Here is a 19,099-nt window from a genome sequence, read left to right as displayed (position 1 = left end):
GGTAGAATTTACCACTGAGAGATGTGACCATATTTTCTGACTCCAGTGGAGTTTTAATATATCGTACAAAACAGTTCAAAGAAATCATTGCTGAGACTGACTGATGAAAAAGCTTGGAGCCCTTCCCATGTTTCTAATTAGCCCCAGCTCTGGCATGCCAGCCAGCAGACCGATGGTTGGCATGAGGCAGCAGGACAGCCCAGCTGCCCCCGTGTCCTCTTCTCTGCCTCGGGGGGTACTTTCTGGGTCCACTGCTGCCTCGCTGAATGGCGAGAAACAGAAACCTGGATCAGAGGGGAAAGGTAGCTCTCACCCTGCATAACACTCTGTCAGAGGCAATATTTCATGCTTAAAGGGAACTCTCCATCAGCAATCTGAACTCGTCACTGCTGCCACGCTCCACATTCACACTTGCAGTGTAACCCTGTAAAACAGCGAATTCACTACATCATAACAAACTGACTGCAGCATCATGAGTGGGCTATTGATATGCAAGTTTGAAAATAAAAAATATAAATGCACAGTAAGAACAGCGGAAGAGCTCTTATTATTTCTGGGTGCACAGAGGGAAGAACGATCAAGACACAGGCCTTTTCCCACGATGACCGCACGAACACTGCAGCTCCAGCGTGCATTTGTGCCAAACTGGCGAGTGCAGGAGAGGGGGAAAAGAGCAACAAGAGATAAAGGCAGAGGAAGACATAGAGAGAGGCAAGTGTAACATGATATGGATAGACTGTTTGAGGAGAAGGAGTTAGAAAAGGAAGGGGGAGAAAAGGGTAAAAAAGGGGAAGTGAACTAAGAGCGGGCGAGCAGCAGAGAGGGAACAATTTAATGCTGTAATTAAGTTCCTGATAGCACCCTGGGAGATGTGCTTTGGCTTGGCTCCAGGACAGCTTAGCATTGCACCAAGGCTCTTCAACCCACTATCTATGCTTACACACACACACACACACACCATTTGAACAAACTCAAATTTAATACGAGCCGGCTCTCTGTGCTCTCGAGCCAATTCCGAATCCCTGAATATGTGTCAGCTTCACCAAATTATGCATTGACAAGAAGAGACACAAAGGAGAGCAAACTGGCAAGAGGGATGGCTGTGAGAAACCATCACTTGCAGTCACTCTCCCGTCGCTCTTACTCACACTGCCGTGCACACGAGGCAGCTGCCTTGACAAGTGCTAGCAAATCATCCTTATGAGAGCACAAATGGAAACCTGTGTCAGAAAATACTCCTTTTCTTTTCCTTAATGTTAACAGTGCTCCTATCATGCTTCTGCCACCTGAAGCCTGTCAGAGACTTTCCACCACACCTGGTGTTTCTTCTTATTCAGTCTCTGCCATGGCAGGGCATATGTATGTCTCAGACATTTGATGCTGACCTGTAAGACAGTAAGTTTGACAAGAGGGCTAATGTGGTGCCAAGTAGTTATGACTGTGGATAATGGCAGCTTATTTCCCCATCTGTGCATTCTTGTCAAGTGGAAAGGTGCTCAGTGATAGAAGGAGAGAGAACGAGGTAGGACTACAGAGAGAAAAAGGATGACAGGGATAGAGGAGTCGGAGAGAGAAGGGGAGAGAGAGAGAGAAGACACAGGCAGTATACCAAGCCTCTCTCCTACAGCCCCATTCCTCGCCTCCTTCAGGCCAAGCGGAGCAGCAGCACGAGCGATAGGATTTAACTGAGGATACCGCGCATCAGTAGGATCTGAGATTTATCGGGGATTTGTCACCAAAAGACTGAGAAAAAGAGTATACATAAGTTGTCATTACAGAGACAATAGAGGCGAACAAATCAATTGGAATCTGTCGGGGCTGATTCTGCTCTTAACAACTATAGGACGCGTCTGGTTCGCACCTGTCCTCCCTCTCCGGGGATAAAAGTGCGTAAAATATTTACCGTTTTTTACGCACGGTGACTCTGCGAGCTGGAGAGACTCCTATACGGTCCTGGACGCACGATGTTGATCGGTGAGTGTTGAACACCTTCAGTACTTCGCTATTTACCGGACACCTTCAGTACTTCACTATTTACCGGTGATGCTGTGGCTGCGCCGACTGTAGTAACTTGAACGACACATGTTCTAGCAGAAATAGCATGGCGTAGGTCCATGTGGATGTCAGAGAAATAATGCAGCGGCACTATGATAAACTAAATTATATTTGAGTATCTTATTCTGTCACTCAAAACACGTAAAGTATCTGACAGTCAAAACACATTATTGAGAGGAACAGAAGTGGCTGTCAGGAATATCAGAAATGCGGAGGATTCTTTCTGAGGAAGTGTAATCAGACGCGGAGGCGCACGGGCATTGTTAAAAGAGAGTCGTTTTATGATTGAATTGTGTGTGGAATTTATTAATAGCCTTGGTCCCGACTCTATAATTGTGCCGGCATTATTTCTACTGTATAGATCAAATTATATAAAGCTCAAAATAGATCCCCAAATCCAAATGTGTTTCTTCTTACCGGTGCGGAGTTACAGACACATCAGCCTCTTCCTCATTCCTCCATAGCGCGAACTTTTGTCTCATATTGGGAAAACAAAGCACATTCTTGGGCAAATTAATATTGATAATGTCTGATCTGGAAGTATCGAATGCATCCTGTTTGAAAAGATAGGCCTATGAAACCTGACCTTTCGTTAAGAATTGATTGTGTTGAAAGTATTTGCTATTTGTGAACCGGAATTCGTTTCATATACAGTTTTAGGGTGACTGTGCAGAGGATATACATTTTTTAGAATATACTTCATATCTGCTTTATAAAACAAAGAGTCAGACATGCTTCAGAGTAATAAATGCACACTTATTGTACCAGAGAGTCTTCCGAAAATAACTTGATCTTTAGTTTAATAAAATTACATAAAATGATGTATTAAATTAGTGAGTTTATTTTTTAAAGGGAGGAATACATTATATTTGATACTTTTCACTTGAATTTGATATCAATATAGCTGCCAATAGGGGGGGGGAAACCCATTAAATCTAGAATAGAGAACTTCACTTCATTTCCATAATGAACTCCATCTCATCACTCATAATATCAGATAATAAAGGTGTACATTTTTCTGTGTGGGCTGAGCGGAGGGATGGACCTGCGCCATTGTGCTTTATATGAAACACTGATTTATAGTCATGGCTAAATCTTGTCTTCCTTTCATGCATACCAATGTTTTTTTCTGAGTGGACTATACGCTTTGAGTCCTTACTTATATTTCAGAGATGAAGCAATCGAAGACGTAAGAGAATACGAAAGGGAAAAGGATGAGATTACAAAGATCTAAAGGGAATATGCTGTCAGTCTTCTTTACTGAATTGGATTTAATGGTTATATACTCACACACTCATACACAGGTACACCAGACCTTCCGATGTGATTGATCTTTTAAGTGAGATTGTGGGGTGCTTTGACATCTCTTTGCTCTTAAAATGGCTTCGGTGCATGGGCCAATGAGTCATGCAAATGGTGCCACATTAGCATTTTCTCCAGATATTTACTTCCAACGCCACTTCCAAATCCGATGGATGCAGCCTTCAACATTCAGGTTCATCATGTTCGTGCTCTTTCTGCCTTTTCGTCAGCTCATAAAAGTGCAGCTCTCCTGTCAATTGGAGCTCTAACTGCTCTGGCCTTTGCCTTCTGATGATTCCAGCTTGGCCATTATTTCCTCTTAAAAGCCGCTTGGTGGGTCACAGGGGAGCTCTGCGGCTGCATCGGCTTCTTCACAGTACTAGATAATAACTGTCGTTATTTGACGACGGCCATTATTATTCAGTGTGTTGTTGTGAAAAGGGGCAGGGCTCTGTTCCTATTCAGTATTGACTTGAGGATGAAAAAGGGCTGGTGGTGGGGGCTGAACCTTGTCTGACTTCACCCATCCGCTCATGACCCCCTGCCGGGCCCCCAGGCAGGAGACAGGCTTTGGGGCTGTGGGAGGGCTGATTATAGGCCTGTCCCTCTGGGAGTGGGTGACATTCTTCCTCTCTTTTTTTATCTGCAGGATCTGAGGTGGGGGCGTTGGCAATGCATGGGAAGCGGGGCTAAACGGCGCTAAACAGGGCCCCAAGCTTGATCAGGGCTAATTACATGAGGTTAGGCTTACAGGCTGTGACTATAGAGTGGGATCTGGCCACACCCTTAAATCAGGGCTGTGAAAGATTGATGGACAATAAGAAGATAAAAGCAGTGTGTTTTTTGTAGTAGACGAGCATAATTATAGCATATGTAACCCGCACTCAGTGATTGACCTTGAAATGTCCACTTGCCATTGGTTTCAGCTTTTATGTGTTGAGGCTTCAGGGGTTCCCAAGCAGTGGGCAGCGAACGCAGGTCTGTTTGAACTGGTTGTGCAGGGGGAGGGGGAGTGAATGGGGGGCTTAATTAAAAGGTTGGACTGAGGGTCCACTCCCCACCAACTCCACATCTGCACCGTCAGCCTCTCAGACAAACAAGGGCTTCCTCAAGTGTTTGCTTTGGTGTTCGGTTTAAGCAGCAGTGGGCTTCCATCTGAGCTAACTGTATGTGTGTTTGTGTGTCTGTGCACTTGCATGCAAAAGCAAAGTGTGTGAGGCAATGAGACATGATGATGGATGGATCTCCTGAGCCACCCGTCTCTTTGTTCATCCCTCATGGGCCAGAGGGATGGAGGTGGCAGCTCTCCAGCTCCCGCTCAGCTCATTTCTACCTTCTCTCTCTCTCACACACAGCAGCAGAGACAAATAACCCACTGCTCTATTAGCTCAACAAATACCTCACCTAAAATGACAAATATGTAGTCAAACTGACTTTTTTATTTTTCATTACCTCTGCGCCTATTAGTCTGCGTCATCTGAGTAAAGACTCCTGTGAGAACGAGAAGAATGGCTACTACTACCACTAAGTGTATAATATATTATTTCATATTTATTGGTTCTCATATGACTGCATTTTATACCTCGTCCCACTGGTGTAAAGTTCTATACCACTTTTATGCAGTAGTCGATGAATGTGTGTGACTTTTATTTATTCCAGGAAACAGGAACTGTGGGGCGTGTTATCCCTCCTAAACTATTTGTTTTCTTCTTCTTTGTTTTAGTCTTGCTAGACACTTTTCTTGATCTTGTTTTATCTTTCCCTGTAGCGCTCAGTCCAGGAGGTGATGAGAGTTTTAAAGGAGGTTTCTATTCGTGGATGCTCTCACAGTGTTGTGTGTCATCAATGTCTGATGTTCAGTGCTTTCAGGAGTCGTCTCGCTCTGCTATTGGAGCATGAGTCACAACTTCTACTCATAATGCAACTCATCTTATGGTAGCACACACTCGTCCTTTGGGGCTAAGTGGAAAAATAAGAATACCTGACTAAATTCTGATGGATTTCTTTCTGCATCATTGCACTATGTTAAGGGGACACACCACATGTTACATTCTAAAGTCTGTTTACATGTCTCGGGGAGTACTGGTGCACATGACAGAGAAGTCATATAAAGACTGTTGTGGCTCCTGAGGGAGGTGAACAAAGAAAATCTGTGTTGTTCACACTCGTATTTTTGCGGGAATTTAGGCAGCAAGTTTTGATGAGCCTGGAATACAAAATATATATCTCTGGTTCTGCTGCATCAAATTTGTCAATCTTGGGTCCAGCAATATAACAAGAGTGCAAAGGCCTTGAGCAGATACTAACACATGGACTCACACCAACACAGACATTTTATGTTTATGTTGTATATTCTCTCTGGGATTTGTCTCTGAATAAGTTGGTGGACTTTATCTTCACCAAACTCCACTGTCTCTGACAGAACCTCTACTAGATATATGCAGGAGTACAACATTGTAAATGAAAGGGAAATGCACATTTGTATGTACATTTGTTTGAGTGTTCAGGGTGGATTTTGTGTGTGAATTGTATTGAAGATTTAGAGAGTGGGTGAACCGTTGAAGTGACAATAATTAGACCTGTCTTCATGGGTCTTTAGGCGCCTTTCAGGCAGGTCAGGGGTCAGCAAGTCAATGAAGTTACTGAAACATGACCAATTCTGTGCTGGTTTTCCCTGACCCCAATAGTTATTCATGAGATATGTTTCTTTATTTTCATAGAGACACTTGTATACTCCTTGTATTGCTATTAGTATGTAAGTATGTGATTTGTATTGTAACAGAAACTACATTTGCTTTTCACATGCAGCGTTTGTATGCACAGTTCATATATGCACCTTCCTGGCCTCAGGGGAAGCCCCCCAGTGGGGAAAATGCCCCCGTGTGAGTGACAGTCCAAGTCATTTTATTGAAGTGACAGCGAGGGTTTGATTGGCCCGCCTGCTGAAGTGATGGCTTCTGGATGCTGAGAGCTGCCGGCATATGGGAGGCCCAGCGGGGGCTTTGACAACATGAGAAATGGTCCCGCTCTGCTCTCGGCACCAAAACCTCAACACTTAGCCTCTCATCCCTGGGTGCAGGGGCTAAAGATGGGAGACCTTGAAGGGGAAGCAGCGGCATATCATCTCCCACTGCAGCATGTTTGTGTGTGCGTGTTGTTTTGCACTTGCAAATGAATCAGTCTTTACCAGTTAGGGCAGCTTTTAACTGAAGTGGGCCACATCCTCTGACCTTGACTTGACTTAAGGATGAGAAGTAGCATATGAAGAAGAAAAAAGCAGACAAATGAATAGAGCTAGAGTAGAAACTGAGACAGGTGCAAGTAGAAGGATTGAAACATAAAGGGAATACAACTGGAAAATGATATCTCTCTCTTACTGTATGCTCTCCCATATTCTCCGTCCTCATCTCAAGTGTATTTGTAAGTCATCAAACCAGACTGTCTTTATAAACACCCGAGCTCTCCAAGCAGGTGGAGGATCATCAGTAGCTGAGAGAGTAACAAAGGCCATCGATTTTACAGTCAGCTCCAGCAATCAGAACATGGTGCCCTGTCCACCGATCTGCAATACTCCGGGGTCTAATGCTCACAATAGAGTGCAGCTAGTGTGTAAATGGTGGTAAGTATAAACAGAAGACTCTGTGATCCAGCTCTAATGGCTGTATCTGCTCCAGCTCTTTGTTACCCGTCAGGATGCTGACCTCCTCCTGTACTGCACGGCATATTTTTAACAGCTCACCGCTCGCCGGATTAATTACAGTGGCTGGGAATTCATGTTCGAACGTTGCACTGGATGCACACAAATATAACTTGTATGGAAAATGTTGGACTCAAAATCACGATTGTAAACACACACTAAATGCCACCAGAGAATAACAAAAGCAAACATTAGACGCTCTCTCTGTCTTATATCTCTTGAATTGATTAACAGCCATTTAAATAAACAGAATAAATCTAAAAACAACTAAATCTATTTTTTTCATATTTATGTTAAATGCTTGATGATGTTGTTAAGTTGTAAACAGCATTAAAAAAAAGTAATTTCTGTTAAATATTATATTTGATTAGATTAAACATATTACAAAAATCCCAGGAAACGTAAGGGTTTTACGAAATGTATAATTATAATTATTCAAAAATAATGAATCCCAATTCATAAATTATAGCTTTTTTTTTTTGTGAACACACTTAAAAAATTAGACGTCAGCTCTGAATTGCTGTGCCTTAACACCAAAGGAATAAACATAAATCAATTCACAAAATGCAATCACCAAAATACATGGTTTGCAGTTTCCTTGCACACAAGATTCAATCTCCAATGTAAATAGTAAGCATTTTCTGCACACACACACACACACACACACACGCACGCACCCACGCACGCACGCAGGCAGACAGACAGACAGACAGACAGACAGACAGACAGACAGACAGACAGACATACAGTGACATGTACAAATTGTCAGAGCTTGTGGCTAGCAGAACACACTTTTATGATACACATAAATCAAATTTAAAAGCCACAAATACAGAAATTCTAGCAAGCATGTTTGTTCACACAGACGCACATTTAAATGCAATCAGTGGTTTGTTGTGTAATGAGTGCAACGAGTACTCACAAACAGAATATGAATATACATAAATTAGTCTTTAAAAGGCAGATGCAAGTACACAAATATAGGTGTGGGTGTTTTTGCGCTTGAAAAACTTAATTATATATGAAACACATTGAATATTTACAAGCTTTTGTACATAAATACATCCCAAGTCACCTGCTGTTCAGTGCAAACATCTCACTTTTCCTCCGTGTTGATATTTTGCAATACAAATGTTTCTGTGTGTTGGCTTACATTTCCTACAGAAATTGGCATTCTCTTCTGTACTGAGCCGCGGTGGAGAGAGCCTGACTGGGAATGATCAGCTCTAATGATTTTATGAGAGTCTACATGATTAATGTTGGCACAGCAGTGTGTTTGCGAAAAAAAGCTCTTTCTCTCATTCTCTCTCTCTCTCTCTCCCCCTCCCACGCCACCCTTCCTCCCTCGTCTCAGAGGGAATATCCAGTCTCACTGCGTGCTGATTTCTGTGGCGCTAGCTGCCGTTTGCCACATTAGTGTGTGACAATGGGTCTCTTTGAAGTGGGTTATTGTAGCGCGGCCCACAGCCCGGCGCAGCGGAGAAGATGTGCCAGCTCGCTGTGCAGACAGGGCAAGATACGAGCACAGGGATAGACAGAAGGCACGGACGCACACGTGCACGCCAGCAGGGACTAAATACCCGGGGTCAACAGAATAGCTTTTACACCCACATCCTCTAAATACGCTTTAGGTAAGCACTTCCATGGCAGACAAAAGCCACGCACTCCTCCTCTGCAGGCACACATCTGCCTGCAAGCACAACACAGCACCATCCTCCCATCACATCATCAACTTTCTACCCATCTTTCATCCATTCATCCGTCTTTCCTCTGTTTTTTTTCACACCCTCCTCTGTTCCCTCTGTAGGCCCAGGCCAATCTGAAAGCTTAGTTGAGCTCCGTCTCTCTCGGCTTATCGCCAAAAGCTGCCTCTTTCATTTGAGTAAATGCCTTCATTCCCAGCTCCTCTATGAGGAAGCTGATAAGAAATGTCTTTTATCCAAAGAAGATAGCCCCCCCCCCCCCCCCCCCCCACACCCCCAAATGCCCAGTGTGGGTGCATGTGTGTATTCAAACGCCTGCACAGCATATGCAAAATATGTATGAGAGATTATATTGTTATTACGTGTCTGAATTTATTTTGTATATTTTTTAGAATATGAATAGTTTTATGCATGAGAATAGCTGATGATTCTATGGTGTGCTTGAAGCCGTGTTCCCATGCTGCTTATCATTCAAATGTGACATTTCTATGATTACACATAATCACACGAGGCTGCTGCTACCTTGCAGGTGTCTCTAATAGGAAGTGATTAAGTGGGACAAGCTAATCATCACTGTGTGTGTGTGTGTGTGTGTGTGTGTGTGTGTGTGTGTGTGTGTGTGTGTGTGTGTGTGTGTGTGTGTGTGTGTGTGTGTGTGTGTGTGTGTGTGTGTGTGTGTGTGGGGGGGGAAGAGATACGTTTTGTCTGTGTTTCTCTCGGTCTAATCCTTTGCCAAATGCTGCGTTCTGTCCCGCTCTTAGTAAACAAATACATTGATCGGTCTTTGATGCGTCACATGTCGCGGCATCATTGAAGACGTGTTTAAGTGTTCAGAATGAGACTAAAGGCAACTGTCTGTTCCCGACCATCTCATTTCTCATATTAATTTTCATTCTCTACATGGCTCAACTTAACTGTCCTTTTTGGCTTTCCATCAGAAAAAGTTAGGAATACTACCTGGTAGATAGATTCATTTTCAGCATCACCCCGGTTCTGGTTCCAAATAAACTAAGCCAAAGTTTAAAACCCTGCACACTGCTGATTACCAGGTAAAATCATTACTAATGATGCACATAATCACAAAATGTATAAGTCAAGCTACTTTCATTAGTTGACGCAATCCTTTTATTTACTTGACCCAGTTTTTAAAAATGGCAGCTTGCAAAAGGATGCTGTAACATTGGCGATGTACAGGTGTTCCTGTTTGGCTTAGTGTCTTGTGATAAAATAGTAATCCCGCCTACAATAAGGAGGTACAATCTGCATTCAAAAACGTAATACATAAAAGGACCTGGTAACTTAAATGACTCAAGTCCTGCAGAGCTGTGCAATGCAATGAAATCGCTCCATAAGTGTCTTTTTTCTCATTGTCTTCATGCTTCTGTCTTTCTTGCGCTTCAGTCCCAGGGGACGTATCCTGCTGTGTCATGGAGATTACGTTAGGGGGGTTTCAGCAAGTAGTAGCAACCTTGTTCTGCTTCTTTTTCCTGATCTGGGTGAAAATCTCTCTATGTGTAGTAGTTCAGGGCCAGAGGATCTGCCGCTGCCCTTTTCTATCCTCAGTAAGACACAGCTTGTCTCCTCAGATATGCGTTTTTGCAACATGGCCCTGCCTGTTAAGAGCTCCTGCCCTCCCCTCCCCTGAAGCATCAGCACGCTGTGGTCTGTTCTCTCTAGGGACATATGAATAAAATGTGTAAAGCTATTGGAGCCACAGCAAGAAAAATACACCTCACTGCTCCCCGCGGAGCCCCAACCTCATTGACCTGGGTTTGTTTGCCTGAGGCCAACGATTGTGTACCGGCTGATCTCCGCGGAGTATGTGCGGAGTCAATGAGAATGATGCATTAGCAGCTCTGCATCTATTAAAGCTGCTTGCTGGGGTTGAAGCACACACCACTTTGAAGGGATTTATCAAGCCGCACCAAAGAGAGGTGATTGAATTTATTTGCTTACTAATGAGGAGGGATTGCGAATTGCACACTTCCACGTCTACACTTCCACCTGCTAAAGCCATTTGCTCATTACTGCAATCAAATACAGCGTTTGTTCTGTATAATCAAACCTTTTTGTCAGCTCATCAGCTACCTTTGTGCATTTTTGGTACTCAAAGTCATTTCACAAGGCCAGTCTATATTCTGGAGCTAAATGAGTAGCTGAATTTAAGTCTAGTGCAAAACTATCTGTATTGCCTTATGTTTGGCTGAAATATTTCACTGATTTATTTTTTATGTTTGAGCACTTAAACATATCAACAAGACAGATTTATCCAAACCTCACTATTAAGTATACTTCCAAGAAAGTGTGAGCAATTTGCAAAGCACTTACTCAGGTCAGAGTTATCTTTCAACTCTAATTTAGTCTGTGTTTCTTTTCTTTCGCTTGATCCTACACAAAACAATCAAGAGTAATTAAATCCAATCAAATAAATGTTGGCTCTCGTTCGCTCTCCCTTTCTCTCAGTCAATCAGCAGAATTGATTTTATTAGAGGTAATTGTTCCCTGTTTGATGTTCATGATGTCTTGATTAGTATTTTTCCCTGGAGTGTTGTGGAGCATGCTCTCCTGCTGTTGTTTAGTCCAGATTAACTCTAAATCCTCTTTGTCTCAGCAGACAGACGCAGACTGGCTTGAGTGGGTTAGCCGAGTCGACTATCAGTCAGACGAGGTTACAGCATGTTAGCCAAGGGTCAACAAAGCTCTAGTTACACCAGAGTTATTTCATCAACTTTATAGGGAGGACTCCCTTGGATGCTACCTTTATAAATATAGGATTGATCTCCACGATGTAAGGACTGATGTAACTGTTTGGAAAGATCTTGTACCAGCACACTCTATATGATAACAGCTGAATGACATATCTCACATTTAATCATGCATTTGTTTCCTTCAAATCTACTTTAAATGGGCCCTATTATGCTCATTTCCAGGTTCATATTTGTATATTGTGCACTTACTATGACAGCGTAAATGCTTTACTGTTGAAAAAGCTCTTTAATTTTCTCATACTTCCGGTGCTGCAGCCCCTCTTTTCCCCCTCCGTCTGAAACCAGAGCCCAGTCTGCTCTGATTGTTGATAGGTCAACCATTTGAAGATGTCCAACCCCTTAGCATATCACGTATAGTGTTTTGGAGCCAATATAAGTGTTACATGGTTGTGACATCACACGACAGGAAAGGGAAAACCACAAAAAGCACTAAAGGGCCTATCTAAAATAGAAATGTATTCAAAGATGAATACAATTCTAGCCATATGAAAAGTTGTGATTAATGGTACAGTGTATTGTAACCAAAGCCACACTGTAACAGACCTCAATGTGCAACAGTGATCTGATTAAGGGAGGCAGCTCAACAGCCTGGGCCAGGCCACAGAAAACGCACAGCTCTTTTATGTCTCAAACATTTATTAATTGGATGCAGCTCAGGTCAAATCAGATGACCTCAGGGTTTTGGAGGACAGTGACAGAGGTAAAGTGCACTGAGGTTTGCTGGAACTGTTAAAAACTGAAAAAATAAAAATAATGTCAACTCTAACTTCACCAGTAAAATAAGTTGATTTAAAGGGGACCTATCATGCAAAATGCACTTTAGTACGTCTTTTATACATGAATATGTGTCCCCGGTGTTTCAGGGAACTCACCAAGTGTCAGAAAACACAACCCTCTCTATTTTCCTCCATACCCAAATCTCTAAAAAAGGGGCTGCAACGGATCTGATACAGTCTGATCAAGATTTGAACACTGTCCTGACGTCAGGACGATGGCGCTACGGCTATTGGTCAATTCTTCACCTATCAGGGGAATGAGAGGTTGGGCCACGGCCGGCCATTGCTGCTCGAAAGCGCTGAAGATGCTGTAGTACATATGCCAGGCCTGTAAGTGGCGCTGTAGTCTGCCACAAAAGCAGCGAAGAACACTTCCCTTGCATGGTTGCCATGGTTGCCCTTCTGTTTATTCTCCGCTGTGGCTCTTTTTCTCCCTACCCGAGGCAAGCGTTTGCACCTCCTGCTATAAAACAAATGAATAATGACTATATAATCATATGTAAGGGATAATGTGCAGCGACGCGGTCATTATGGGAAAAAGAACACCGACAGGCTGATCAGGAGCCCGACGCGAAGCGGAGGGATCTAGATCGGCATGAAGGTGTTATTATCCCGTTATGTTATTATCATTATCCCGCTTATTACATGGCCACATTCTCAACAAAGTAACGACATGACTCCTAATATTAATTGAAATGCTTTTCTGGATTTAGAAAATGATTTTATTGATTTAAAAAAATAGTTGTATTGATTTAAATTGACATGCATCCGCTGAGAAAAATAGTCCGTTGTTACTGTTTGAACTAACGTAGCAACGGCAGGAACTGCTTCGATAGCATTTTTGAGGAGCTTTTTGATTACAGATTTGAAAACATCGTTGCTTGCTTTAAAAGTAGCACAATTCATTATGTCAAACCTTGGAAAGTATCTAGATATCCCTGCCCTAATGCCAAAGTAACTGGCAACTCCCCTCTCCTGCAGGGGGGCGTGGTCAGTTGCAGCTCACAGAATCAGCCCCCTGCAAAAACAGGGCTGGAAAGAGCAAATAGAGCGAAATGAGGCATGGCTAAAATGCAGGATCCGTTTGGTATTTTGAAAAAAAAACTATATTTATATACTTTATATAGGTATGGCCCTACAATATATGTTTCAAATATAGCATGATAGGTCCACTTTAACTAAAGTCCTGCATTATGTTAAAGAGTGCCTGCTGCATCCTGGTAAGTTTTTAGGCAGTGGTGCACAGTGAAGGGAAAATTAGTGAAGGTGAGTGCCTTAAAACCTTGTTACAGACGATATTTGTTGAGTTTGAGTGTCTTTCAGATGCCAAAACTGCGATTCTCCTGTTTTTACAAGTGGTGGGAACATGAGATCCATGCAGTTCCAACAGCAGCAGCCAAAGCAGGCAGACTGAGTATTTCAAATCAAGACTTCACATCATGATTGTCTCGTCTGTGGGCTCTTTACAGTCCTTCCCGCTTCGTGGGTGTTTGTCCATCCCAAATGACCTCATAGCTTATTGTCTTTTCATTGGATCGTCTCCACTGTGCTTTCCAGCGATAAGTAGTAATGCTTTGACGCTTGAGGACACTTCAGCGACTTTCAATCGAGATTAATCTGTCTTTGAGATCTGCCAAGGTCTGTGTGGATGCTCAGCGGAGAGAGAAAGAAAAGGCAGTTACAGAGATCGGCCATTTGTAGCTGCTGTCTCGGAGACATGCTTCCATTCCCTCTTTGCAACCAGAGGGGACAGCTCACTATATCATCCAGCCCTTTGTGATTTTGTCTGAAGCAGGAGTTGGGGGAGAAATGTGTGTCTCTCTTCCCAGCTGCCTGAAGGTGAACCCCATGCATCACAGAGAGTGTGAGCTTCTGTTTGCATGCATTCTTGTGTGTGTGTTCATGCCGATGTCCACATCAATATATGAGAATAAATGGGAGGCTTACTCTTGAGCTATCAGGTGTCAGAGACTATTGTTCAGGCTGAGTGAACCAGATTGAATTCCGTGTGATTCAGTTTGGTATTTCTTTGGTGTTAAACTAAGCAAACCAGACGGGTTGACTGTGTTTTTTGACAACATCTGCTTATTTCCAGCCCTTACCCCCTTTGTCTGTCCAACACACCCTGTTCTCAGCAGTTTTCCTCTTCTTTTCTTACGTGACAAATCCCTCAAAATAAATACTTATACTTGTAATACAGTTCTCAAAGAGCTGAAACTGAGTCGTTGTGGACTCCATGCCCCTCCCTAGGTGTCTATGGGCATTGTGTGGTCACGAGGAGTTGGAGACCCATTTCCCCAGCCCTCCCCAGTGAATCGCAGTGATCCGCGTTTCTGCTGTTTCTGCTGCAGTTATTAAAAGCCAGGGGAAAGGTTACAGTAAATGCCACTTCGCTGATGTGCAGCTCAAGCTTGGCAGACCTCCCCGACCCCCACTGCCACCCTGGGTTTTACTCTCGCTTTTTGGGAGAACAGTAATTTACTTGCTTCCACCCCCCCCTAAAATTGGCAATCCTACTCTCCCTTCAAAACACCTTCCATGGAGCCGTGCATAAAAGTCCGCTAAAGCTGCATGCCCGGCCACATAATTACAATTAAAGGCATGAAAAGCAAAAGCAGACCCAAACCGTACCAAGCACCTGAATCTAACAAATTGGCAGTTTCCTCTGAATCCCCCCCCCCCACCCTCTCCTCCGCCACGTCTCCAGTGCTGTCCCTCCGAGGCGTCCTCCCCCCCTACCCCCCCTCCCCCTCCTTCCCTTCCCTTGTCACCACTTCTTCCAGCCACCCTGGGCACTCATCACAGAGGTCGCGCACCTGTCGCCTGCTGTAAACAGGAAATGAATAATTCAGGAGTCTTCGCTGATGGTCTCTCTGTGACGAGCAAAGATTTATCTCAAAGATTCGCATTATAATCCTCTGCTGGAATCACGCTAATGAGAAACGCTCTGTAGAGAGTTTGAGGACCCACTCGGAGCCAGACCGCAAGTCCTTGACCTCTGTGGGTGTGATAAAGTTAGTTTGAAACAGCAGCCTGTAGTGCAACAAGGAACTTCTGCCACACTTCCTGCTTTGCATTGTTAGGTTTGCAGGAGAAAGGTGCAGATACAGTAAAAAAGAAAAAATGCACTAACTCTGAATAAAAAAAGCATCTATCTTTGCCTTCAGTATCTCCTCTCTTGTTTCCTACTCTCTTCTCCCGAGGCAAAAGCTCACTGAGGAGCTGACCTATAACAGAAAGCCGGTTATATTTGAGAGAAATACCCAAGTAGCAGATTGAGAGGCAGCAAGACGCCAGTTGGGGCTGCCGGGTAACTGGAGTGATTGCTTTTCGTTTCTTATCACCACACCAGCAGGTGTCTAAGACGCTCTGTACTGCGGCACCCTGAGGGGATTCACAATTATAACACCCTGGCCAACAACTCACCCGTCACACCAAACACACACACACACACACACACACACACACACACACACACACACACACACACACACACACACACACACACACACATATCCATCCCTCTGCGCTTCTTTTCTTACTCTCTTCACATTGAGTGAAATCCTGCTGGCCAATAGTAACTCAGGAATCCTGTTAGGGCCTCACTTCTCCAAACACCTGCACGCTCTCTGATAAGAATCCTTATCGGCTCAGCCCCTCTCCTCTGCACCGGGCAGAGCAGGAGGACCCTATTGCTGAAGTGGAGGGTATATAACACCACAATGGGTGGTCGCATTGTTTTTTAACCATATTGTGTCTGGTTCGTCAAGTTGAAAGGCATGAGGAAGTAGTCCGTCTTTAAATGATGTTCTGTGTTGAAGATCTCCCATTTAAAGGCACGCGGGCTGCCCAAGTGTGCCGCCTGCAGTACAATAGCATGTAGAATCATCCCTTTATGCCACTCTCCCATCTTTGTAATTACACATGAGGAATGAGAGGAGACATCTGCATGCCAGCACTTTGAGGAGAGGAGGAAGAAGACAACAAAGGACAGAGCAGCTTCTCAAAGGCTTTCTAATTTGCAGCTTGCAGCTGTTTCTCTTCAGAGAGCTTGTCGAACAGCCCGTCCTCTCTCAGCCTGAAAGTGGCTCACAATTCCAATCACTGATTTCTGAGCCGCATTTGCAAACTATGACACTTTTCCTCTTGTTAAAATGTGTTGACTGTGTGCCTGACTCTTCTCCTCCATTAACAGGTGGACATGATAACAGACCAATCATTTGCTGATGACAGTTATTCACAGTGGCACTCACATACATCACCTTCTGCTTAGAGACATGGGTTTCTGCGTTTGTCCTCATTGCACGCTTTGTATAGGTGTTGGTAACCATGTGCATGTGAGTGTTTGCTTTTTTTCCTTCTTTTCCTCACCATGTTCCCCCCCTTTGTTTGGCTCCATATGCTTTACAAGATTGAAAACCAAATGAGTCTGGATCCACAAGGCATGGCACTGCGACCCGTAAATGAAGTCCCACAGATGTGCGTCTGTAGATTAATCTTCACGCTCCTGAGCAATTATACTGGCAGTGACGCTGAGGCGTGAGGTTGATTTGAAACAATTACAGCACAGGTTGGGAAAGATTAGCTCGTTTATTTCACAAGGCCACTGCTGATTGAGAGTGGGGGCATTTCACAACCAAGCAACCAAGGTGTAATTAGTTTTTAACATGGGCTTTGTCCTTCAGCTGACCTTTCAACCTGACCACGGACACTTTAGGGTCCATTTATTTCTGTAAAATGGCTTTTAGTCAACACAAATGAGTCATTGTTCATATTGTGTAAGCTACTTAATTGTATTTTTGTATTGAATTATCTTTGAATTGCTACTGTGTTTGTTATTTTCTCGAGGTGCTATCTACATTATAGAATGTAAGCTAATTTATGCATTACCACAGTTCACAGCTGGAGGACTTTTATTACCACAGTCGTATTCCCGTCCCATAATTCTCATGTAACTGCATTTTCTGTTCCTCAAATATTATAAAAGCTCTGTCCCACTTGCCTGCTCTGTGTTAAGAGAAAAAAACGTGGCCCTACAGCTAGGACCTGAAAAGAAAAGGAAAGCTTTGCCTTTTTATAGCCAGTACACATTTCCATTAAGAGTTTTAATTGGTCGGAGACACATGCCTGAAAGGGAAATTTAAATGAGCTGTGTTATATGAAGATAAAACTAAGAACTTAAAATACGTGGGAAAGTGTTGTTATGAGAAAAATTTATTCAGGTGGGATGTGGGTATATGATCAGTAGGCCATTTGATAAAAAAAAGGATCTGCTGGGGGAAAGCAATTTACTGGCTTACTGCTAATACAACTTCCTTAGCAGGAGCTCTTTTGCATAACAATGAATGTAATAATACACAAGTAATGTTCCGTACAATGCTCTCTGCAAGCATTTTGCTTGTGTCGTTTATATAAATAAAAGGACCGTTCCCGCCTGCAACACCTAAGAATCTCAAAATACTTGCAGCTGCGTAAATATAAATCATTAATGTATTTTGAAGAGTGTGTGTGTGTGTGTGTGTGTGTGTGTGTGTGTGTGTGTGTGTGTGTGTGTGTGTGTGTGTGTGTGTGTGTGTGTGTGTGTGTGTGTGTGTGTGTGTGTGTGTGTGTGTGTGTGTGTGTGTGTGTGTGTGTGTGTGTGTGTGTGTGTGTGTGTGTGTGTGTGTGTGTGTTGTACACCGTTCATCTCTGATGAGAAATTCAGGAGAGGATAGTTCCACTGTGTTCGGCGCAGCTACAATTTCAATTTCATTTCACATTCGTCACAGCCTCGTAACCACCTTTATGTCTGCCTCTCTGTTTTCATCTCTTGCTGCTCTCAACTCATCAGCTGAGGAGTTTAAAATTAGAAAGCAACCTCTGTCTTGTGCTTATTCCTCTTGTACGCCACATCCCTCCCTCTCAAAGATCCAACCAGTCCTGCTCGCCTACCATATCTAATCAATTTATAATGACCTGTCACAGTTGGCATGATGGCTGCGTGACGCTTGGTTGACCAGCCTGATATTTATTCATGTAAAAAATGATGTCGCACTTAATGCCACTTGCACAAATTGCTGAGGAAACGAACCTCATCTGAGTTCCTGTCAATCCTGTAAAATTCCCAGCCCTTTTTACTTTTTTGTATGGGTTGGCTAGGCACTACTTTGAATTAGTTTATATTTGTTTTTTTTGACAAGATGCTAGTTGTGGTAAATGAAAACAGAGATGATGCCAATGTTGCCTCTCTCCGCCAGATGTTTAAACTGCTTTTATTTTAGCTTTGATCATCTCCCACCTTCTCAAGCGCACATTTCAAAAGTTTGTTTGTACCTAGAGGGAAAGGTCCGACAGCTGTCATTATATTATATTATTATAATATCAAAGGAAGGAGATTAGTAAAAGTGTGGGTGATTTCAATAAAGCTGCTCACCCTAAGGCTTGTAAGCAAATAACAATTTATTTTCAGATTTTCTTTTTTTCCTTTTGCCGTTTATCATTGAGTTTTGCGTGCAGCTGCTGCTTCTGCAAAGCAATGGCTGGCCATCGGCACCATCTGCATAGATTAATGTGTTTGATATTTCCCTACTTCTCCTCCTTTTTCCTGTGTAGAGAATCGGAAATCTAACGCATCTCTGTTGCCCGCCCGTAGCTTGCCTGCCTCGTAGGGCTTCACAGTGGGGAAGCTGAGCAATTTGTTTCTGGATGGCTCCAGGCTTATCGTCCCAGCTTGACAGATGGGACTTGCCTCTGCTCAGGTTGGGTTCAGTAGCTCCGCTGTTCGCTGCTTGCCTGACAGAACTCATTACAGACACTCTA

At 43.4% G+C, this 19,099-nt stretch overlaps 1 protein-coding gene across 2 annotated transcripts in view; it reads left to right on the top strand.

Annotated features, from left to right (window-relative positions):
* Nucleotides 1-19,099, top strand: part of znf385c (zinc finger protein 385C) — a 143,153-nt gene that overhangs the window by 94,464 nt on the left and 29,590 nt on the right. Inside the window, exon 1 of one of the 2 annotated variants that reach the window (XM_079646538.1) lies at nt 1,612-1,974. The exons of the other annotated variant lie outside the window; for it this stretch is intronic. Coding sequence (XP_079502664.1) covers nt 1,965-1,974 — 10 coding nt within the window. The 5' untranslated portion in view covers nt 1,612-1,964. Of the gene's footprint in view, nt 1-1,611; nt 1,975-19,099 lie in introns of those variants that run through there. 2 annotated transcript variants of the gene reach the window in all.

The sequence above is a fragment of the Notothenia rossii genome (assembly GCF_949606895.1).
Source record: "Notothenia rossii genome assembly, chromosome: 8".
NCBI classification, from domain to species: domain Eukaryota; kingdom Metazoa; phylum Chordata; class Actinopteri; order Perciformes; family Nototheniidae; genus Notothenia; species Notothenia rossii.
The sequence above is the reverse complement of the archived record's forward strand: the minus strand, read 5'-3'. Positions and strand labels throughout refer to the sequence as shown.